This window comes from Abramis brama (genome assembly GCF_963993115.1).
Source record: "Abramis brama genome assembly, chromosome: 10".
NCBI classification, from domain to species: Eukaryota; Metazoa; Chordata; class Actinopteri; order Cypriniformes; family Leuciscidae; genus Abramis; species Abramis brama.
The window spans coordinates 12,060,336-12,082,097 of record NC_139972.1 but is presented as its reverse complement, the minus strand read 5'-3'; the positions used below and the strand labels follow the sequence as shown (position 1 = coordinate 12,082,097).

The 21,762-nt window shown below is 36.0% G+C and overlaps 1 protein-coding gene across 1 annotated transcript; it reads right to left on the bottom strand.

The window, feature by feature from the left end:
* Window positions 1-729: 729 nt before the first annotated feature.
* rab4b (RAB4B, member RAS oncogene family) lies at window positions 730-20,297 on the bottom strand. Its single transcript, XM_084127389.1, has 8 exons — window positions 20,087-20,297; window positions 13,200-13,280; window positions 11,164-11,278; window positions 11,011-11,073; window positions 7,251-7,405; window positions 6,688-6,783; window positions 5,012-5,189; window positions 730-4,213 (listed from the first exon to the last, which is right to left on the bottom strand). Exons 1-7 carry the CDS (start codon window positions 20,100-20,102, stop codon window positions 5,074-5,076), a joined length of 642 nt encoding a protein of 213 aa, XP_083983515.1. The 5' UTR covers window positions 20,103-20,297; the 3' UTR covers window positions 730-4,213; window positions 5,012-5,073.
* Window positions 20,298-21,762: the final 1,465 nt, after the last annotated feature.

Below are 21,762 nucleotides of genomic sequence, written 5' to 3'. Positions count from 1 at the left end.
AATATGATGGAAATAATTCACTACATTAAATATTGATGGTCATTTTTCAGCTTACTCTTAAATTTGATCAAAGCTAGATTGTGGACCAGATGTTTACTAGTCTTTAATGCTCTAAACCAGATTTTGATGTTGGACTGCTGGAATATACAACACTCTAAAATAGTCTTATGTGGAGAATGTGCAATTTCATTTTTTAAAGAACTTTTTAGGCCAAAAAAGGCTCTTTATGAGGAGAAATGTTTTAAATGATTGCATAAAGTTGAATGGGTTATTTCAGATTTTACTTTAGTGATAAAGTATTTTTTTACAAGCTGCTTAATTCATATACATATATATAGAAATGAAATATAAAAATGAATTAAAATTAAATTGAAAACTAAGTCCATAAAATGTTCCCATGATGGGAATTCCTAAAAGTATAAAGCACCTGAGATAACCCTAATGTCTAAATAACCTTCTCTTCTAAGAGTGCACTCTTATGGCAATTTATAATTTGGATTGGTGGTAAATTCATATGTATTTGTACGATTTTACAAGTTACTAACTGTTAGGTCGAAATCACCTCATAAAATGATTACATTTTCTTACAAGATCAGATCGGAAGTATTTTATTTCCCTTTGAATGTCACTTTTTATGCATCTGTCACCTTAAAAATAGAGATAATTTGAAATAACAACTTGCTAATTGTCACACACAAAACAGAGACAATAGAAAAAACTCACACAATGTAAAAAAAACAAGCTAACTTTAATTATAATCTTAATCTTTAAAACCAACAAGCACCCCTCCCCCCAAACACTCCGATAGACAAATTCAATCTTATTTACAGCATACATGATCCAGATATACAGTATTTATGAATGAACAAATCACACTAGTTACTAAGCAACAACTGGTTATATGCAGTACATTGAGCTACTCTTCAAATGCACTCCATAATGATATTTGGTTACGAAATGCAACCAAATTTCAATACATAAGCCATCGAATATCATCTGGCTCAGACAGTGAAGTTGTTCTAAAGGTGAGTAACATTAGTGAAATTTTGGTGGAATTTTGTGGAAAAAAAGGTCTTTTGTCAACAGTCTTAAACCAAGTCACTTTTAAACCAAACAGCTTTCTGTTGGTCAACATGCCGAATTCACATGATCGACTTGAACCCATTGTCAAATCTGCATGGGGAAATCTTTAGCCCTGACCAAAAAAAAAAAAAAAAAAAATTCACGTAGATTCCTATTGAAATGACTGGATTTTGCTTGCAAAAATTTGCTGAACATTAGTAAACATGACCACACCTTAACGATCACATCTGCATATGCTTGACAAACTTTCTCTGGCAAAATTCAGTCATTTTAATAGGAATTTGCACAGTCTGGAATTTTGTGTTAGGGTGAAAACGTTTGCCATGCTATGAAAGCTTTCCGCCAAGAAACAATTTAAAAGATAATTCACATAACTCACAATTCTGGCTTTTTTCCTTGCAATTAAAAAAAAAAAAAAAAAAAAAATCAGAATTGCAAGTTTATATCTCGCAATTTTGACTATAGCCTATAACTCGCGATTGCAAGTTTATATGACGAAAATTTGAGGAAAAAAGCCGAAATTGCGAGATGGAAATACAAATGTGAGGAGAACAAAAAAAAGAGTCAAAATCGTGAGATAAAAAGGTCGCAATTACCTTTTTTATTTTTGATTCAGTGGCGGAAACAAGCTTCCATACCGCGCAGATTTTGATCGTTCAATTTGGTCAAAAACAATGAGCTACAATGACCACCAGAGAGTTGCTTAAAGGTACAGTCACATTAGCAAAATTTTGCAGTTAAAAATGTACGTGATCGATTTAAAAACGTTGCAAAATTTTGAACCGTGTAGCGAGTTTTGAAGCAGCTCACACACAAGTCGCTTTCAAAACAAGCGGGTTTCTGTTAGTCAATGCATCAAGCTTGGACACGAGCGAAATCTGCGTGAGGAACTTTTTCACCCCTACGCGAAACGCCCGCGAAATTTCACAGAGTATTTGTGATCGCCTCTTCTACACCATGTACTACATTTCAATGGGACCATACTATTACAAAGCATGCAAATTTTCAAGGAAACAGTTTGGGACTCCCTAATATCGGCGCCATATTAAAATGAATATCCCAGTTTAAATAAGTTGAGCTCAATGGACAGCATCAAATACTGTGTTCTGTGCTGATTATCACAGAAAATTATTTAGAGAAAAAAAAAAAAAAATAGACTTTCATTGTAGGTGCATAAACTTCCACTTTTTACAAACTGAATCAAAGTAAATTTCTGTAACTCTTAACTTGTATCTGTGAATATATCTTTACTTTGAGTCAATTTTGTTGAATATAAGTGGTTTAAATCAGACAAAACATTCGGTAAAAGTGGACGTAACAGAATAAGTGCATTTTAAAGAGCTTGGACAATTATGAGAGCGAGACGGCCATGATCAAACATGTGGTTAGTCAGTGAAGGCTGTGTTTGTACGAGATATGATGACCCACTCCACATTTACAACTAAAAGCATGTTCTTGTCCACAGCTGATGACTCCTTGCCGCTGAAATGGGGTCGGACTAGTCTCAGTTGTTCTTTAGTAAGGAATGATCACTCCTCAAACAATATTCTCTCATTTAATATCATTAAATTACTATAAATTTTACAATTCTATAGGTACAGTATATAAACAGTCAAAAAAAGTGCACTTGCAGAGGGAAAAAGAAAAACACATCACATAGACAGTTCTTAAAACACAGATCAAAACAGGTCTGTCTGTGGTGCATAATGATGATGTCACTGAGGGAACGGGGGCACCGTGCCGGTCATCACCTCTAGATCTCCCTGTCATGGGTAACCAGAGCAAACAGCGAACCCAAAATATGTACACAAGTGTAAGATGAATTATGTTGCTGAAATATTCTTCCGTTCTAATAACGTACCTTGTTTCACTTATTACGCGACTCTAACGCAACAGTAAAAGGGCTGAATCTCACAAAGAAATGCATTCGAAGAAAATCACAAGAAATTAGATGTTGCTATTATGATTTTTTGTTTTTTATGCACTGTAACATTTATATCTGAAAATTAAGCATTAAAAATCATATTCACATTACTTATAATCCAGCCATAAAAATCTTTTTTCAGGTTTAAAATCAGCATAATTTATTTTAGAATTTAATAATATATTTGTTCACATTACAGTAAAGAAACTTAATTGACACGCACAAAAAAAAAAAAGTAAAGGTAAGGTAAAAAAAAAAGTAACCTTAGGAAACAATTTCTAATTGATTTCTTTTTGCTTCTGGGTGAAATGCGACATGCACGTTCTTTGGGAGATTCACCCATACAGACTCCACAATTTTCATTTTAATGATTGATATTTGTACGCATTTTTTGGAGAAACCCTGATTGAGTCGTAGTCCTACATTTCAATAAACGATTTAGCCATTAGCGGCCCGTGCAAATGACGGGTGAGGTTAAGTTAGACGATGACCTCCAACCCAAGCCAGAGCGGGGTGGCGGTAAACATCTGATATGCGCCAGATAGTGTTGAGCGAATTACATGATCTGAACAGATGTTTCACCTTCTTTGCGCTTTCACAAGCTCTTTAAACGCATGGCCAATGCAACAGGGTAAATATCTGAGTGCATAAAGGGTTTTATGAGCTTTACTTTCTCACAGAAGACCAATTTTTGGCTCTAAATTATTATAGAAATCTTCATTATTATTATTTTTTTATCAGGTAAAAATGCAGACTAACATGCATGGACCAATCATATGGTCATTTTTGGGAACATGGAAACTAAACCAAAAAGGGGACATTCAATTGAACCAATCCAACAAAGGTCTGATATGTCACAATGTATAAAATGATTCAGCGATATCTAGTTTAAGACCTAGGGATGTTACTTCTGTTGTTGATTGGTTTATCCCAGTCTAGTCTAGATGATGGCTGTTTGACTTCACAAGAAGGAAGTGTGTGTGTAAGAATCACAGGAGGAGTCACACACACGCACACACACACACGCACAGTCGGATTCACCTCTACTGCCCGTGGCCTTCGCTAGGCAGCCGGGGAGATCTGTCCTAGGTGAACAGCTTTCTGAGGTCAGAGGTCAAAGGTTGCAGATGAATGATCCAGATGTGTCTGGGTGTGGAAGGGTCACATTTGGGAGTGGGGGGCGTACAGACCCAGAGACACCCGGAGCTGAAAGGAGGAGTCAATCAACGTTTAAAAACGGCACAATCCACACCGATTATTACATTTGAACAGAACTTTAGCTCTAGTGATGTATGGTCAATTACCCCAGACTATCATATGAATGAAATATTACAGTATATCTTTTTTAAAGAAATTAATACTTTTATTTAGCAATGACAAAAAAGGATTAAAATAACAAAGAAATGTATAAATTACTAAATTACAAATAAATCCTGGAAAAGTTTTCCACAAAAATATTTAGCAGCACGAGTGTTTAAATCATTGATGATAAGAAGAAACTTTTTTTGATCAGCAAATTACAATGATTTCTGAAGGATCATGTGACACTGAAGACTGGAGTAATGATGCTGAAAATTCTGTTTTGATCACAGGAATAAGTAAAATTTAATTTTTTATTTTAAATTGTAATAATATTTCACAGTATAACAGTTTTTAGTGTATTTTTGATTTAATAAATGCAACCTTGGTGAGAAAAAGAGACTCAGAAAAATCGTACTGACCCCAAACATTTGAACGGTAGTGTATTATATATAACGTTCATAGTATTATAATCTATACTTTTGTTATATTCTATTATAGTCCTTTTTAACTGTAAGTCAGCTGTCTAAGGTGGATGATCTTGATGAACATGTATAATTAAATCTTGAAAGAATAATTCATTAACAGTGTGTATTTTAACATTTATCCTGGTGTAATGTATTGCTCTAAAGACTTCCATTGTAAGTGCATTGCTGTACATTTAATTACTGCATGTGAGAACAATCCCAGAAGCCCTGAACTGACCTGAGGGGGGAGGTTGAGTGTGTATGGTCTGATGACAGGTATCGGTCAGGGTGTCCAGGCCCCTAACAGTTACACTGCTGCTTGGTCTGTGCGGCAGAGCCCCGGGGCTGTCTGAGCTGCCGCAGGGACGCGTCACCGTACTGGATCCCAGAACCCATCCGCTCCGGGTCCAACTCGCCTGTACAGGCACAAGCACAACATTTAACCCTATAAAGCCTACTGTGTCATATTTGATACTCACATTTCTAAGGCTTCCCAATTATAAACAAGACCAAAAAAACAACATGCCTTCTGTCATCAGATTCATTAAAACCATTTTTAAGGCCTGTAAGTATTATTCTGAAGCCGCCCACCTTCAGGTCTTTTTGCTGTGAAATCTTCACTGAAGTAAATGTAATAACTTTTATATTGCTAGTAGTATTTCAAGATAAACACTTAAATCACTGAAGCAACTTGGTTGATTATCCATACTGAATTTTCTTTAATAATCATGTTAAAATAGATCAAATATAATACATTAGGCCTTTGAGGAACTTGTATCTGTTCATCTCTCAGTCATCATTGTATTGCATTGCATTATGTTGGGGGGGGGGGGGATAATCCCTTTAAAAAAAAAAAGTTTTTACGCTCAACGTGGTTTTTGACAAAAAAAAAAAAACAATAACGCCAATAATAAAAGATTATTGAAAGGAAAAAGGAAAACGCATTTGCCAAATAATTTCTGACGTAGCGAACATTAAACTCAAGTGACTAATCTGCGATTCCCGCTGATGGTGTTTTGTTTACTGTTGGTTACTAGGTTACCAATATCACAATCATCTGCTTGAACAACATGATGGAAACACACTTAATTCACTTCTTCTTTTTTTTTTTTTTTACAAACTTTAAGACACTTATCACTTTTTGAAACCCAGCTATTGATTTACATTACAATCTATCAGAATTTACTTTTTTGTCATATAAATATCACCAACTACACCAAAATGCATATTTTTGTTTAGTCGGGGTCTCTGAATAAAACTACTTCAGTTATTGTGCTGTTGATTCACATCATTTCTTGATTATTGTGCAGAGTGATTGGATGCTTTTTAAATAATTGCAAAAAGCTTCATTGGCCAAAAAAAAAAAAAGAACTATCACAAACCCCCAAATTTCACTGTTTTTGGCCCTGGCACAAAATGACCAGCTAGCATAATTTCACTAATCATTTCATCAGCACATGGGAACGTGTGAACAAGTACTAGTCACGTGAAATAACTCAATCATTCTGATTGATTGCTATAAAATATAAATCATTCTGATTGGATTATAAGCGCAGACTGATTGCGGAGTGAAGAAGAGCTTCCAATCATTGAGTTGCGTTAGCAATGGTTCCCTCCAAAGAAAGACGAGTAGCCATCATCGCTTTGCATCAAAATGGCTCACATGCAAGGAAATTGCTGCAAAGAATATTATACCTGAAAGAACCATTTACTGGATTATCAAGAACTTCAAGGAGAGAGGTTCAACTGCAGTGCACACACACATGCAATTTAAAAAATATATATATTATGACTGACTATTATTTCATATGTCCGGCTCTGCAGAGTTAAACTTATTTCACCATGACTACTAAAGCTTTACAAAAGCATTTAGGCTGCGTCCGTCAGTAAAAGAATAGCAGATTTAACTCTTACCTGACTCAATCTTGTTGAGGATGTTGCGAGCACATTTGAGAAAGGCTTCCTCTACGTTCTCCCCGGTCAAAGCGCTCGTCTCCAAAAACATCAGCTCTGGGTTGGAGGACACAGTCAGATGAACATCAAAATCAACCCTCTGATCATGCGGCAAAAGCTTTAGTGCTGTAAAGGTCCATTTTGATAGCTGTTATCAGGCTTGCTAAGCATCAGTTTCATTAGTGTAAACAGCATCATCAGCAAGAACCAACTTATGGTCTTTAGACATCTCTACGGCACTCCTGTGACCAATATATAAGGGCTTGTAAATGAGCCGCTCATAAAAATCCTGCTGTTTGAACACGCTCACCAACAGAGAGGAAGAGAAGCGCACTCTCTGCAACGGCACACATCTGTTTGGACAATTATGAATACAAAAAATCTCTCTAGATACATGACAAACAGGTGCCGGAAGCAAATGAAAACTGATGTTGTGTCACACTGTGAGGCACAAACAGGCAAGGAAATATTAATACTTTCAGGCCCCAGTTACAAAAGTGGTACGCATGAAGAGCAGCCCTAACCGTTCTCCTGGGCAAAACGAGACGCCTCGAGGAAGGTGACCTCGCGGTCCGCATCCAGATCCTTCTTATTCCCGCACAGGATGATGACGATGTTGGGGCTGGCCAGCGTCCGTGCGTCCGTCAGCCAGTTAGTCAGAGCATTGTAGGTCTCCCGACTAGAAGACAGGTAAAGACAATGTCAAAATCATGTAGTGCTTTTGATGATACGCACCGTCAAAGCAGCTTTACAGAAAATCATGATATCAATGTTAATGTAGAAAGTCTTAATATCTTCATGCCTTATAGCAGATTAGAGCTGAGCGATAATATAGTTTAGATTTTGCGATGATACAAGCTATCAGGCAGTTAAGATGTGCTAAATAGTATGTATTGCCCTACACTAGTATACTGTATGTATGAAGATACTTGTATATCCAACATTACATAAAGCGCTGGGCAATAAATTAGTTATATTTCTGCAACTATATAAACAGACGAAATACTACATACATCTAACTTTTAATAATTTTTTTGACAATACAACAATTCAGCAGTTTAGATTTTTGGAAACACTTTATTTTACAGTGTCCTTGTTACATATATTTACCATAGTAATAACAGTAAATTATGCATAATTACATGCAACCCTAAACCAAACCCTAATCCTACCCTAACCCTATAGTAAGTACATGTAGTTGCTTAATATTACTCAGTACTTAAATGTATAATTACACTGTAACAATGACACCTTAAAATAAAGTGTAACCAGATTGTCTATATAGTACATAACGTTTAATGAGTGTACTGTATATATCCAGGTAATGTTTGATTTACTTGTAGTAGTGTAGGATGATTTATTATTAGTTAATAATTTGTTACTTCATTCGAGTTATTCAGCACCGCTGTTGCAAATTCTGCTAATGTGCAACAAAGATAATGTTATTTTGGTTATAGCCAACCAATAAAAAAATATCACAAGTCACAAAATCTATAGTCTTGAAAGTAGAGCTGCACAATTAATCATTAAAAGATTGCGATCTCAATTCAAACACCCACACAATCTTATTCCTAAATGATAACGATTCGCCTGCGTCTATTAAATCTTTGACAAAAATCACGCTGTGTTGGCAGATTTAATCAATAAAAACAGGTGGATAGTGAAAAAGTGGGCAATTTAAATCAGAATGTAGTCAGATCTAAACTTGTGCTGCGTTCACGCCATAATTACCAACAACACGTGACGGTCACTTGGTACAAGTTGGAGCTCTCTGAAAATTCCCAGTTTACAAAGCTGTTATTACGAGTTTTTACAAGTTGGAATCTACGGTAATTACGACTTGGCGTGAACACACTTAAGTTTGTAGTGGATTGTTGTGGGGCTGCTAAATGCTAAATGCTAAATGTATGCAAATGGTGGTGCTTTGCTTTCAAATTTATAGTTTTTTGCTATTTTTGCCATAATCTTTATTACATTACCAGGCATTAAATCACTGATAACCTTTGGCAACATTTCCGAAATTAACTATAACCTACAATAGTAACCTAAAATAATGCTTAAATAGCTATTGATGAACATTAACCAATAGCATGTGCAGCTTAGGTGACGTCCAATGAAAAGGAAAGTGGTTTCAGAGCTACATTTTAATAACAATTATGAACAACTATTTATATTTATATCCTGCACAGATAATTTGAGCAGATACCACGAAATATGTTGGCTTTGAGAGAATGGCCAGGTCTGTTACTAATTCAATATTTGCCCTGCTTTCCACCATTTATAATCAGTCAAACAGAAACTGCCTTTGTGAGTGAATAACAGCGAACATTGATTTAACGTACTTCACTGTACTTCAACTCCGCTTCTCAGAAGTCAATGCCTGTGACCTTTGAGTGCTTTGAGAAACGATGAGACAATACATGACTCATAATGCCCTCCAGATTTCTTTACTGTGCGTTCGTCACGCTTTCAGGGAATCTAGTTGTTTGAGTCACTGGTCTCCAGGGCAACCATTAACCTGTGGCCACAGCGACGGGCGAAAGAGAGCGTGTTAAATGTGTTTGAGTGTAAAGCAGTTTAAGTGTCTCCGGTCTGCAGCTGCAGTGATGGCAGTTCAGTGCTGAAGGATGACCCTCATCAAACACACAATCCATCACTGTGTTCATCTCTCTCTCACTGCGCACACACTCCATCAAATTGACTCTCCAGAAGATGACATTTTATTACAGTGCTGTCAGTGTTTATTATTACTCCATTGTCTTTGTCTCCATTACCATGACAGCTGCATAGCAACCTGGAGATGATCCAATTCAACGCCATAGTCAATCTCTCCATCTGCCTCTGTTTTTAGAAATCCGTTTTATTTTTAACCAAATTTTTATTTTTTCCCCCGCATTTAAATTGGTCTGGATAAAAAAAAATTGGCCGTTTTTATGTTTTTGTTTATTTTAGGTTTCAGACATTTAAATACACCTATGTACCAGCAAAAAATAGTTTGTTAAAAACACAAGTGGCGATAATAATCCTTTCAATTAAAATTTGATGCTGCGTTTAATTCATATCAGATACTGTGATATGTATAGGTAAATATAATTTTTACTCTATTCTTCTCCCAGTTGACCAGCCATTTACTTTCAAGTGTTTTGGGAGAAGTGGATGAATTTACGTGCTGTAAATCTGACAGATCCACAAACTAACATGGCGCCGCCCATCGCTCATTATTAATCAACTAACATGATCATTATTAAAGGTGTTTAAAAAATAAATAAAACTTATAAAACTTAATAACTTTTTCATTTGACAATCGGAATATATCAGATGGTTCATGACAAAAAAACAACAGTGTTTTAAAAAGTTTAACAAAAATAAAATTAGGGCCCTAAATAAAAAAAGATTCTCCCCACAAATTTCCCTTTATTTTTCCCAAATTTCATGTTTTTCATTTTACTTTTCTGGATTCCATTTCAATGGTTTAACTGATTTTAAATAGTCAAAAAGCAAGTCTAATCAATTGAATTCATAAAAAGCTTAATTGATTAAATTAAGGCCCTATACTTTTCCCCCCAGAAATTCTGTGTTGCGTTTTATTTTTTCTGGATTGATGATTTAATACAAATTTGTTAAAAAATGTGGTAATCAAATGAAGGCATAATGCATTAACAATTTATTTAATCTTAAAATATGATATAATCAAATGAAAATGTAACAACACCTTTTATTTTTTCAGCAATCAAAGTGCTGCACAACAGAGGTTTATTGTTCAATTTAAAACATGGAAATAAAATGTGATTATTTTTTTTAAAATGAAGTTAATCATTTTATTAGTACCAGTATTAATACTTTGATAAGTACATTCTACTGTACAATAGTACTATATTTCTGTCTTATATTTTGAGTTTCAGTGTGTAGATATGACAATAGTTTTTCTCAAATGAAGCAAATCAAATTCTCAAATCAAGTCAAGAAAACATCACGTGTGTTTAAGTATGTGAAATAAGAGGAAACCACACCATTCATTCACACTGAGACTTAACATGCAGACTTAATATTCACAGACATATTCCATATTGCGATTTGAATAAGTGTACAGCCCTACTTGTGATTTATTCACCCAGAATTCTGTGATATTCCATCTTATACAGTAAATTCCATTTGTATGACTGGATTCCATGATTCTGCATCGCAGAAATCATCATAGTTCCTTTCCTATAGCTAAAAATATTAAATTCATTCCACTACAAAATGTGTCTTTGCGGTCGGGTGACCCCGCTTCGACGGCCTTACCTTGTGATGTCATATACGAGAAGAGCCCCTGCTGCACCACGGTAGTAACTGCGGGTCACTGACCTGTAAGACACAAGCAGTGAATGACTTCCACCAATCAGAGTCAGCATACAGCAGTATGGATATCCTAACAAACCAATCACAGGCAAGTACCTGAAGCGCTCCTGCCCAGCCGTGTCCCAGATCTGCAGTTTGACCGTTTTTCCGCCAACGTTGACAACCCTGGAGCCAAACTCAACGCCAATGGTGTGGTTAGAGTCCTGTTTGACTGTGACAGAAGATGCTCGGTAAGAAGCAGATCTGACGGACTGCTTAAAAAGGTCATTTCATACAGTTTGACTTTGATGCCTTTTTTTGTGCCAAAAATTAAAATTTTCATGACCATCTTCTCTGAGAGAAATGCACAGTTTTCTGCCGTGCCTTTAAGACTTTGAAGTCAATGCCCTCCTTGCATGTGCAATAAGATACAGCACTTTCCTGCTCTTACTCACGGGCTGTGGGTTTGCTCTGCTGTCAGATCAAATATAGTTTAAGCGCCCCCATCCTTCATTAACAGCCTCTTTGAAAAGAATCCTGTTTTACATTGTGTTAACAAAACAATCCATGCTGAAATGAGATGTACTCATATAATTAGACTAAAATTATGTCATAAAAATAAATTCGTATTTTTTTGGTGTTTAGAATGACAGGGCTCTACAGTGCGACCATTTCAGTGGCATTTACGACTGAAATTACTGCGGTATATGTTCATTTTTAATGTTATCGTTATCATTATTTGGCCAATATATTAAAGCCAATAAATAATGTATTATTTCCTTCAGCTGAGACACTTCAGATGCTCACCATTGTTCACCATGATGGTTTTGAATTGCTTGAAATATGATTGGAATCACTTCAAACGGGAAAATACAGTTAAGTGCAATGTGATGCACAAGTCTGTCATATAGGCTACACAAAATTATAATGAGAACAATATAATTGTGTGCTTGGGACATTTAATGGTGAGACTTTTGTTTTTGTAATCAGGCTCTCAAATTATATAAAAATTTGGATTTAGATTTATCGGCCAATACATCGGTTATCGGCTTGCAAATATAAAGAATTATCGGTTATCGATATCGACCAAAATTTTCATAGCGGTGCATCCCTACTTGCGTGCATTGATGACTCCATCGAAGCTCATGAATTGATGAAATGATACAATTAAAAAAAATAAAAACTACAACTCCCAAAATGCGTCTAAACCCCGGAATTGTTAAGCTTCATACTGCAATTGGCTGCAAGATCGTATCATATCATATAGTTATCACACAAATTTATATTTAAAACAATCTCATAACATTATGCAACTGTAGTGTAAATGCATTCATGCCACTTCTGAGCTATACAATCCATGTAAATATACCTAAATGCCACTGCAGATGCAGCACTAAGATGGATTTTGTTGATACTGATTTCATCTGATTGATAACAGCCTGATTGTGTCTTATTATTCTAATTTAATTTGTGGATTTAATAAATTGAGCAACAATGAAGAGGGATCCAAAAGTTCCCATCGCCACAAGTGTTGCTGGATCTCTCTTCATTGTTGCTCTGTTTATTTTCTTCCATGCACTTTGTGATTGGGTAAAGTTGCATTAGAATAAATTAGAGAGAATAAACATGCACAAATAAACATCCAAAATCGACAAAAACTGATAAATAATGAAAAGATTTGAGCTCTGAAACGTAGAGGGTTTTCATTGCAAAATGAGATTTACTTTAAAATATCAAGTAGGCTAAAATTTGATTTCTTCTCTGATTCTTGATTTGATTGATGACACAATCCCTATAGACTTCCTGAAGTCAATGCATATTTCATTTTCATATTATAACACATTCTGTTTCTGTCTTGGAAAACAACTTAAAGGCAGTGTCATTCATAATTCATTCAATGTCAAAGACACCATTTCCAGCCTCTTTTCTTCATTTACTCTGTAAATTAAGATTGGCATTGGATTTTTTAAGCTTAATGACATGATTTTCATTCATTGCTTAACATTCCCATGTTTCAAATGCATGTCAAGCTACTCTGGTTTCCAAAGAATTAACATTCAAGGCTCCCTTTTCTCTCTGCTGAATGCTTTGCGAATTAAAGGTCATGTTTTAATTCAAGTCTTTGTGAGAGGGAGACATTAATATGGACTTACACTTGTTCTCTATGAACTGGTGAAGGAGGCATGATTTCCCAGTCCCAGCGCTGCCAATCACCAGGAACTTAAACAGAAAATCTGAAACCAAGAGGGAGAGAAAAAGAAAGAGAATCAATATCACTGATGTGTTGCACTGAGAACATGTTTAAAAGGCTGTTTCGGATGTTGTCAGAGCGCTGGGCCATCCTGATATCCTTAATTCTTATGTCCGTCCAATTGAGGCGTGTATTCTTCAAACAATTAAACCCATCTTGAAATGTAATGTTCATCGGTAGTGTATTTTTGGACCAATATGTGGCTAGCTTGAGATTACCTGCATCTGATAAAAAGTCATCTTAACTTTAGAAAGCAAGATTTAGCCTAAAACATTAGCATTTTAAACAAATTCACTCTCAATGTGACAATATGTGCTCTCATCATGTCAAACAGGCATTTTAAAAAGGCCAAATATTGGCCAATGAGACATTTTTGCAGATGTATCCCCACCGTGATCTCTAGAAATTGGATTGGCATTGACTATAAAAAAAACACATCAGTTGAACTCATAAATAATTTAAAATTAGCCTATATGAGATATACTGCAATTATACTGGACATTGACAACAATATATTTCCTAGCGTTAGTCCCGCTCATTTGCAGGGTCTGCTTCATTGGAATTATCCGCACACACAAACACTGAATTTGCCACAGGTTTTATGCCTCACACTCGCATTTGGCACTTACACTCACACACCTACGGCCATTTGGCAACCCACCAAACCTGCATGTCTTTGGACTGTGTGGGGGAAACCAGAGCACCCGGAAGAAACCCACGCTGACACAGGGACATTCAAACTCCACACAGAAAAGTCTCGAAACTGGGGACCAGGCGGCCATTAAACAACATACTGGTTAACCACTTCTCCTACACGATCACTTTATATCTAATATCAATTCTCATCCAACATTACATAATAGGCTTTTATTCATCAATTCAATACAATGTCAATAGTGTCAACTAAATTGCAAAGAAATGCATGCAAATCCTTCCTGAAGACACAATGACATGATAGCAATAGGCATAGTCACCGATTTGTTTCGAAGAGAAACACATGGACTGCAATCACCACAACAACAACAAAAACACATTCTTTCCATGAGTGTTGTCGCGAGTCGCTCTCTCGCTGATGGTCTGATGATTTCAGAGTTAATTACTTACAATTTATCATCGTGCAAAAAAACAGAAAGCACAAGCTTTTGCGTCAGGTTATGTTGCAGTGCTAAATAACGGTAGAATTGTTTGTTACGACCCATCGGGACCCAATGTGAGATCCACCAATCAGAGAGGTCCCCAAATCTCAATAGATTTTTTGAACGGTTAAAATGAATGGAGAATGTGCGCCGAGGGTGTGCGTGGTGCAGAAGTTCAGCGAGGTCAGAGTGGGTCACGACCCCGGCCGCAGGGTTCAGCAGCCGATCAGTGTGAGACCAGAACGGTCCTAAAAGCTCTTTGTGATGGAAGAGGACACAGAGAAAGAACTATTTGCATGTGTGGGTATGACATGCACACAGCCATAACAGCTGGAACAGAGCAGGGTTTCAGGGGGTGGGGATTCAGTGTTACAGGAGGAGGATGTATGGAAATGTCTATGAATCATAACTGAACAGCATGAATATTCTCACTGATGATATTCTCACAAGCATGTCTGAGCATTTTGGACAAACATCAACTGTCGACAAAGGCAGCTTCACAATAGTCATGGACATAAAAAAAATAAAAATTCTACACAAGATGTCTACAGTCAACACAAATCTGAGGCAAAATAGCCCCTTTTTAAAAAATACATTTAACTCTTTCCCTGCCATTGACAAAATGTTTTGGCAATCCATGTTTTCATTGTAATCACTTATTATATTTATTATATAGCATATATATATCTTGAGAAAGCATTGAATCTCCTGATCAAAACAAGTCAATAAAATTTCAGCTTTTAGTTTAAAATGTTGCTTTTTTTAATTAAACGTATCCACATTCAAGTGTTGATAAAAAAGAACATATGAAGCTAGAATAAAATGTTTGTTTGTTTTTTGCTCTGCTCTTTCTTTTGATACATTGCATGTTCAAATTATAAAATATTCTGAGGCCATGAAAGTTGTGAAAATTATCCAAAACACTGGCAACTTGGCAGGAAAAGTGTCAAAAATAAAAAGTAAATTAATATAAAATGTCATTTTTAAATGTTAGATTAGATTAATTTTAATAGATTATTTTCAGTTTTGTACAGAAGAAGTATTCTATCTAATATAAGATGCCGGAGCGTACCTTGGGGCACGGTTTTCACAACATGTTCCCGTCTACAATGGCTATGTTTACATGCACAACTTTTGTTTCAATCGGACTGAATTCATTACGATTAATAAATCTGAATGTAGTGTTTACATCAATGCTAAACGTGATCGGGTTGATGTGCGCGTTTATATGTCACAAGCTTCAAATCGGAATATATTATTTGACATGCGCACACTGCACGAATATACAGAGTTGCCTACTGTTTGCGCATAATAACTATTCTCCTACATTGGTTCTTTATTTGTTTTAAACAGCAGACTTAATATTTATCCATTTCTGGTCATAATTTGGAGACAATGAGCATATGAACCATTGTGCCGTTCTGCTCATATTTATCATGCAGTACAAATGGCCAAACCAGACGTCTGTGGATGAGGATCCTGATCAAGGACTGGTGGGACGTTGTCCTGCTCCACTTCACAGACGCAGTGAAAGGAGAATTTTAGGATGACGGGACACTCATTTATATGACACTTTATTAAACACACTGTAAAAAAAGAAAAGTTGACTTAACTTAAAATTATAAGGCAACTTGCTGCAACGATTTTTTGAGTTGACTCAACTAATAGAGTTTACTCAACTGAAGATGTTTTAGTTGAATCAACTCAAAAAATCTGTGCAGCAAGTTGCCTTATCATTTTAAGTTAAGTCAACTTTTCTTTTTTTACAGTGCAGGAAGAACAGCTCGTTCAGCGCATCATACATTATTACTATTTGTAATAACGTCAGTACTATCATTACTATTTCTACATCACTGCACATGCGCAGTCCTTTCAGTTTGGGTTTTCAATCCGATCAAGTGTTTACATGTTCTCTTGATCAGATTAGAAAAGGAATAAACCAACCCTTTCAATCCGATCGAAATTTCGTTCGGATCGAGCTCAATTGATGGATTGAGCCGTCAATTCGATTACTAACGGATTATTTGGTTGCATGTAAACATAGCCAGTGCCTTAAAATTCTGTTTAGATACTAGGACAGCATGGTTTTGGAACAGATAAATAATGAATTTTCGGTCATAATGGAAAAGGGTAAAAAATGATGCAAGGACCTTGAATGGATAAATGACTTCTGCAATCACTAGGCATAATAAATCATATTAAATGAAGTAGACTCCGGACTCAGACAGTCAGCTAATGGGTGCTATTTCTGGTGCGAGTGTGTGTACTCTGACAACATGACCTTGAGCTTGTCTTCATGGAAAAGCAATTGGCGAAATGTTCACAGCCGGTCTGTACAGATACTAGCAGTAGCACCTTAAAAAAAAAAAAAAAAAACATCAGATTTTTGACACTTTTTAATGTTTAAGATGAAATTACTTGGGCGTCATGTGCAAGATGTATCAGTTCCCTTTAATGAACTTTAAGGGAAGTGAAAGGGTTTTGAAAAGTGATGTCAAATATTAAAGAGGACTGATTAGCAGGTCCAAATTTACCAATAAAAATATGAATAGCGTGTTTAGATGCAGAACTGCACTAGTATGAAATCCAGGCCAAAGGTACAGCAACAAGGCAAACAACGTCAAAGAAGATAATCTGGTTAACAAATGACTCATTTCACTTCCTGTAAGAGAGTTTGTTGAAATAATGAAACATCATACTCCACAATGTATGTAGGGCTGCATAATTAATCTTAATAAAACCGAAATCATAATATGGCTGCAATTTAATTAATATATTCACGGTACGGTGTTCTTAAAACACAAGCAGCTCATCCGTCAGTTGAATGCGCATTTGGGAACAACCATCTTTCCATACTTGTAATGAGAAAACAAAAGAGAAACTTGTGGTTTTCTGTTCAAATAAAAGTGTGATGGTTTTAATGGTTGGACAAAAAATAAATTAATATCAGTACAATTATTACTATGTTATTTTTTCTTAAATACAGGGAGTAGCATACTACTTTTTTTGCATGTTTTTTGTTGTTGTTGCGTAACACACACTGTGTCAGAGATCCTATCTAAAAAACAATGATAGGCAAAAACGTCAATATTCTATGAAATATAAGAGATCATTTCAGTGGTTTTGGGCCTTGATCTGTTACAGTGGGACAGCTGAGTCATACTAGGTCTGATGCCAAATGCTACAGTGAAGTCACTAGCATTCTAGTAGAGAGCTCTGCATATTGTCTCCTGAGCGAGCAATGGATTGTCATTAAGTGTGGCCCTGGAGATTGGCTAAGGATATCAATATGCCACAGAAGAGCAATTACAGTGCCAGGGCAAGATGCTCCTCCTTTATTGGCATGGAAAGGTGATTTGTAGGCCAAGTACAATGAAGCAGACTCAGTTTCACAGGGAATTGATGGGGGGTTGGAGGAGAGAAAGGAGAGATGTGAGTGAGGGAGAGATTTCTGCAACATAAAACTACTATCCACATTAAACTACATGAATATTTTATGATCTACAGCACAAAAACATCAGTCGATTATCAGATAAAAGACATCTCTGATTCAACCAGTGATTTAAAGGAGCCACACATGCTTTATGGCTACATTTGCAATAAAGTATAAATGTACCTCTTATTATATTCCGCATGGTATACACAATAATGTCCTATCTTCACGTTGAGAAAGAGATATTAAAAGTCTTCTGGTGTATTCATTACACTGGAAATGGAAAATCAAGTGGAACACGCTGCATTCTGGGATAAAGTATTCATTGCAGTATGATCCATTGTAGACTGTACATTTTGGCAAATGTAGTACTATGTCATACTGCTATCATTTCATCTGTGCAGAATATTTGCATAAATGTGCATAATACTGTAGATAATAGAAAGTACACAATGCTATTCAAAACAGACCTTAGGGCACTGAAAAGTCAACAGGAAACTGCTTTCTCAAAACATTTTACTTGTGTTATGCATTTCTAAGTGAAAGTATTCAATGGTGGAAGAAATAAAAGGGCGACACTTGATTTTATCCATCGACTGGTTCGTAAAAAGTGGTCATTATGTGACAGATGGTGTGACAGGCTTGGTGGCTTTTAAGTTTTTAGAAATGGAAAAAGATATTACCTATTGATTATGAAGATAAAAACATGTTTTCTTTGGAAGAACATGCACTGATAAATCATTAAAGGGATAGCTCACTCAAAAAATTTAAAATTATGTCATAATTTACTCACCCTCATGTCATTCCAAACCTCTATGACTTACATTCGTCTGTAGGACATAAAAGATGATATTTTGAAGAATGTTGGTACCAAATAATTTTGGTTACATTGACTTATACTGTATGGACAAAATGAACACCAAAACATTTTTCTAAATATCTTCTTTTCACAGAAGTACGAAAATCATACAGGTTTGGAAAAACATGAGGCTGAGTAAATAAATGATGAACCATTTTTGGGTGAACGATCCCCTAAGAAGAGGAGAGCATGCATGTGTATTAAGAAGGTATAAGCAAAACATTTGTATAAATCAAATAATCAGCATTAGTGGAGTGACACTCTAGGATTTAAAGAGGCAAATACATCTACTGTAGTAAACATTCCCATTTTCAATGGATCAATGCTAACCACAGCAAGGGCAAGTGGTAAGTGGTGCTTGTTCGAATACGCGATGTTCTATCAGTGTGTAAAAATGAAACAGGACTAAACACAGTTCATGCAGAGCAATGATGCATGATGTTGATAAAGGAAGTCAGCACAGATTCAAACTATCCTTAAACCACAGATGTCAAGTTTCTATTAAAGCTGCTGTTAGAGATTTCAGCCATTTTGCTCACTTCCACCAGGCAAAGTCAGCCACTCAACCACACACTCAACTACACACTCTTCAAAAACCTATCTGACCTCCTTAAGATATCTGTAAATAAAAAAATATAAAATCTATAAAGTGAGGGACAAGCTTACAGTTTATGTCAAGTTTAGGCTTACAACAAGGGTTAGGTGCTTCTACATCAGTGTTATTCGCCTATCATTTCCCTATTTAAATTTTCGGACAGGAATGTTGTTCCAGGATCAACCAAATATGTAGATATAATTCGGCAAAATCAGACGTGCCACACCCTTACTGGTGTTTACAGGGACCAAGACTGTCAAACACAGGTGTTTTTTCTCTAGAATATCTGTCAGGTAGTAAAGATGTTATTTATGTAGTATTGTGTGGTTTTCCCCAAACAATAGCTTACAGAACTTCTAAGTAAATACTGAAATGTGTATGTTGTTTTGTTGGGATTATCAACAATTATCCAATCAGTTTGTCAGTTTTTACACACACACTATTTTAGACATCACTATCACCAGTGCAACAACCTCAAGCGTGCTGCTGATCTGACAGGCCCATCTGACAGTGTGTACATTTACTAATAAACACATATATTTACACACAGCCTGACCACGCCAGAACTACAGTTGCGAGTCTAAGGTTATACTATGATAATAATACTTAACTTACTAGTGAATATTGGCGTAAAAATTAAAAGGTTTGGAGTTAGAAACCGTTTCCCTTATGATGATGTTGATAACACACACATGCACGGGCCAGCACTCGTTAGCTCTAAGCACTAACAACAACAACAACAACAACACAATTGAACTGTCATTACCGTACGTCTCTGACATGTCGGTCCCACCGATAAAACCAATAAACCGGGCAGACGATACTCTTTATTCCCTTCTTCAGATAAATGCTTTGCTGTGTTTTAGTTTCTGTGTGTATGGGTGGTAGCCAACAGGCTAAATGCTAACGCCTCTCACCGTTTCCTGTTTAACAACACACAAGCCTGCGCGTGCACAACGTGCTCGCGACACTACCGTGATGTCATGACGCGAACTTGTCATATAAAACCTGTCATGTTTCACCACATGACCAAAATAAATAAATATTCAATTAATTGTTAAATACGGAGTTAAGAAGCGTTTTAGTTAAGCACTCAGTTTTATAATGGAAATAGCCTATTATTTAAAATTGTAGGTGTCATAGTAAGTTAGTGTCAGGCTACTACTCGAACCTGGACAAGTTGAGTGCCCTGAACAACGGTCACAATTAACATTTTATAAAGCTTTTTGGCGAGTTAAAGTATGTGATCATACAACAAAAAGGCTTTCATCTAATATATATCAATATATTTACATAATTTAATAATAAGTTATCGCTATCCCGCGAGTCCCGCAAAATCATGTCTGCTTACCCGCAACAGAGCAATAACCAGGTGGTAAATTATGCTTTACACAAAAGTATACCCTATATATTCTTATTGCTAAGTATCTGAAAACGTAATAGATTCTACTAGTCAAAATATACCCTAAATAGAGTTCATAGTATGAACACACGGTGGCAGTCAAACTCCAGTCAGAAGTAGGCTATGCTATGGTTGTTTGAGCTAGCATTGTATGTAGGGATGATCTATGGTGTTGTGTGGCTTGCTATTGCTTACTTTATGTTAAACATTGGGTTTCACTTTATTTCGATGGTCCACTTTAGACATTCTACTAACTATAAGAAACTAACTCTCTAGTAGACTGTTAGGTTAGGTTTTGGGTTAGTATGAAGTTGGCATGTAGTTGTAAATGTAGGCCTATACATGTGGAAAAACTCATTTATCACACCACCAGACTGTTTAATGGAACTGCACAAAAGCTAAAATGTGATTATAAATGGTGAAAAAATGTAAAAATGGTGCTTAAAATATACTGGCCGACCAAAAATAAGTCAGTGTTTGGATTTAAATAGGCAAATGATTAAGAGTCTATGATTGGATCATTATTGCAGTGATTATTATGTTTCTAGCATGTTATATGTTTGGCAACAGTTCTTCTAACCCTAATTGATGGAGTGTGTAGCTTTTCATTTAACCATGTAGGAAGGAAGACACATCATGACCATATTCCAGCATGACAATGTCAAGATTCATCAGCCTCAAACTGTGAAAGAATGGCTGGGAGGAGCATGAAGAATCATTTTCACACATGAATTAGTCCAGAACTTAAATTCATTGAAAGTCTTTGGGATGTGCTTGAGGATACTTTACAGAGTGCTGGACTCTTGCATTGTCAATACAAGAGCTTGACCAAAAATCGATGCACCTCTTGATGGAAATAAATGTTGTGATGTTATAACATGCTAGAAACATAACAATCACTGCAATCATAGACTCTTAAGCATTTGCCTATTTAAATCCAAACTGCGACTTTTTTTTTTTTTTTTTGGCCGGGCGGTGTATATACTTTAATTTATGCATATAAGATTGCATAAGTCAAGCAAGGATATGCTTGCGTCACT

What these genes read in the sequence shown, in the direction of transcription:
- rab4b (XM_084127389.1), bottom strand. An exon ending in GCTGGGCAGGAGCGCTTCAG is followed by an intron (nt 11,074 to 11,163) that starts GTACTTGCCTGT and finishes TGTGTCTTACAG; the next exon opens with GTCAGTGACCCGCAGTTACT. An exon ending in CTCGTATATGACATCACAAG is followed by an intron (nt 7,406 to 11,010) that starts GTAAGGCCGTCG and finishes CCTGTCTTCTAG; the next exon opens with TCGGGAGACCTACAATGCTC.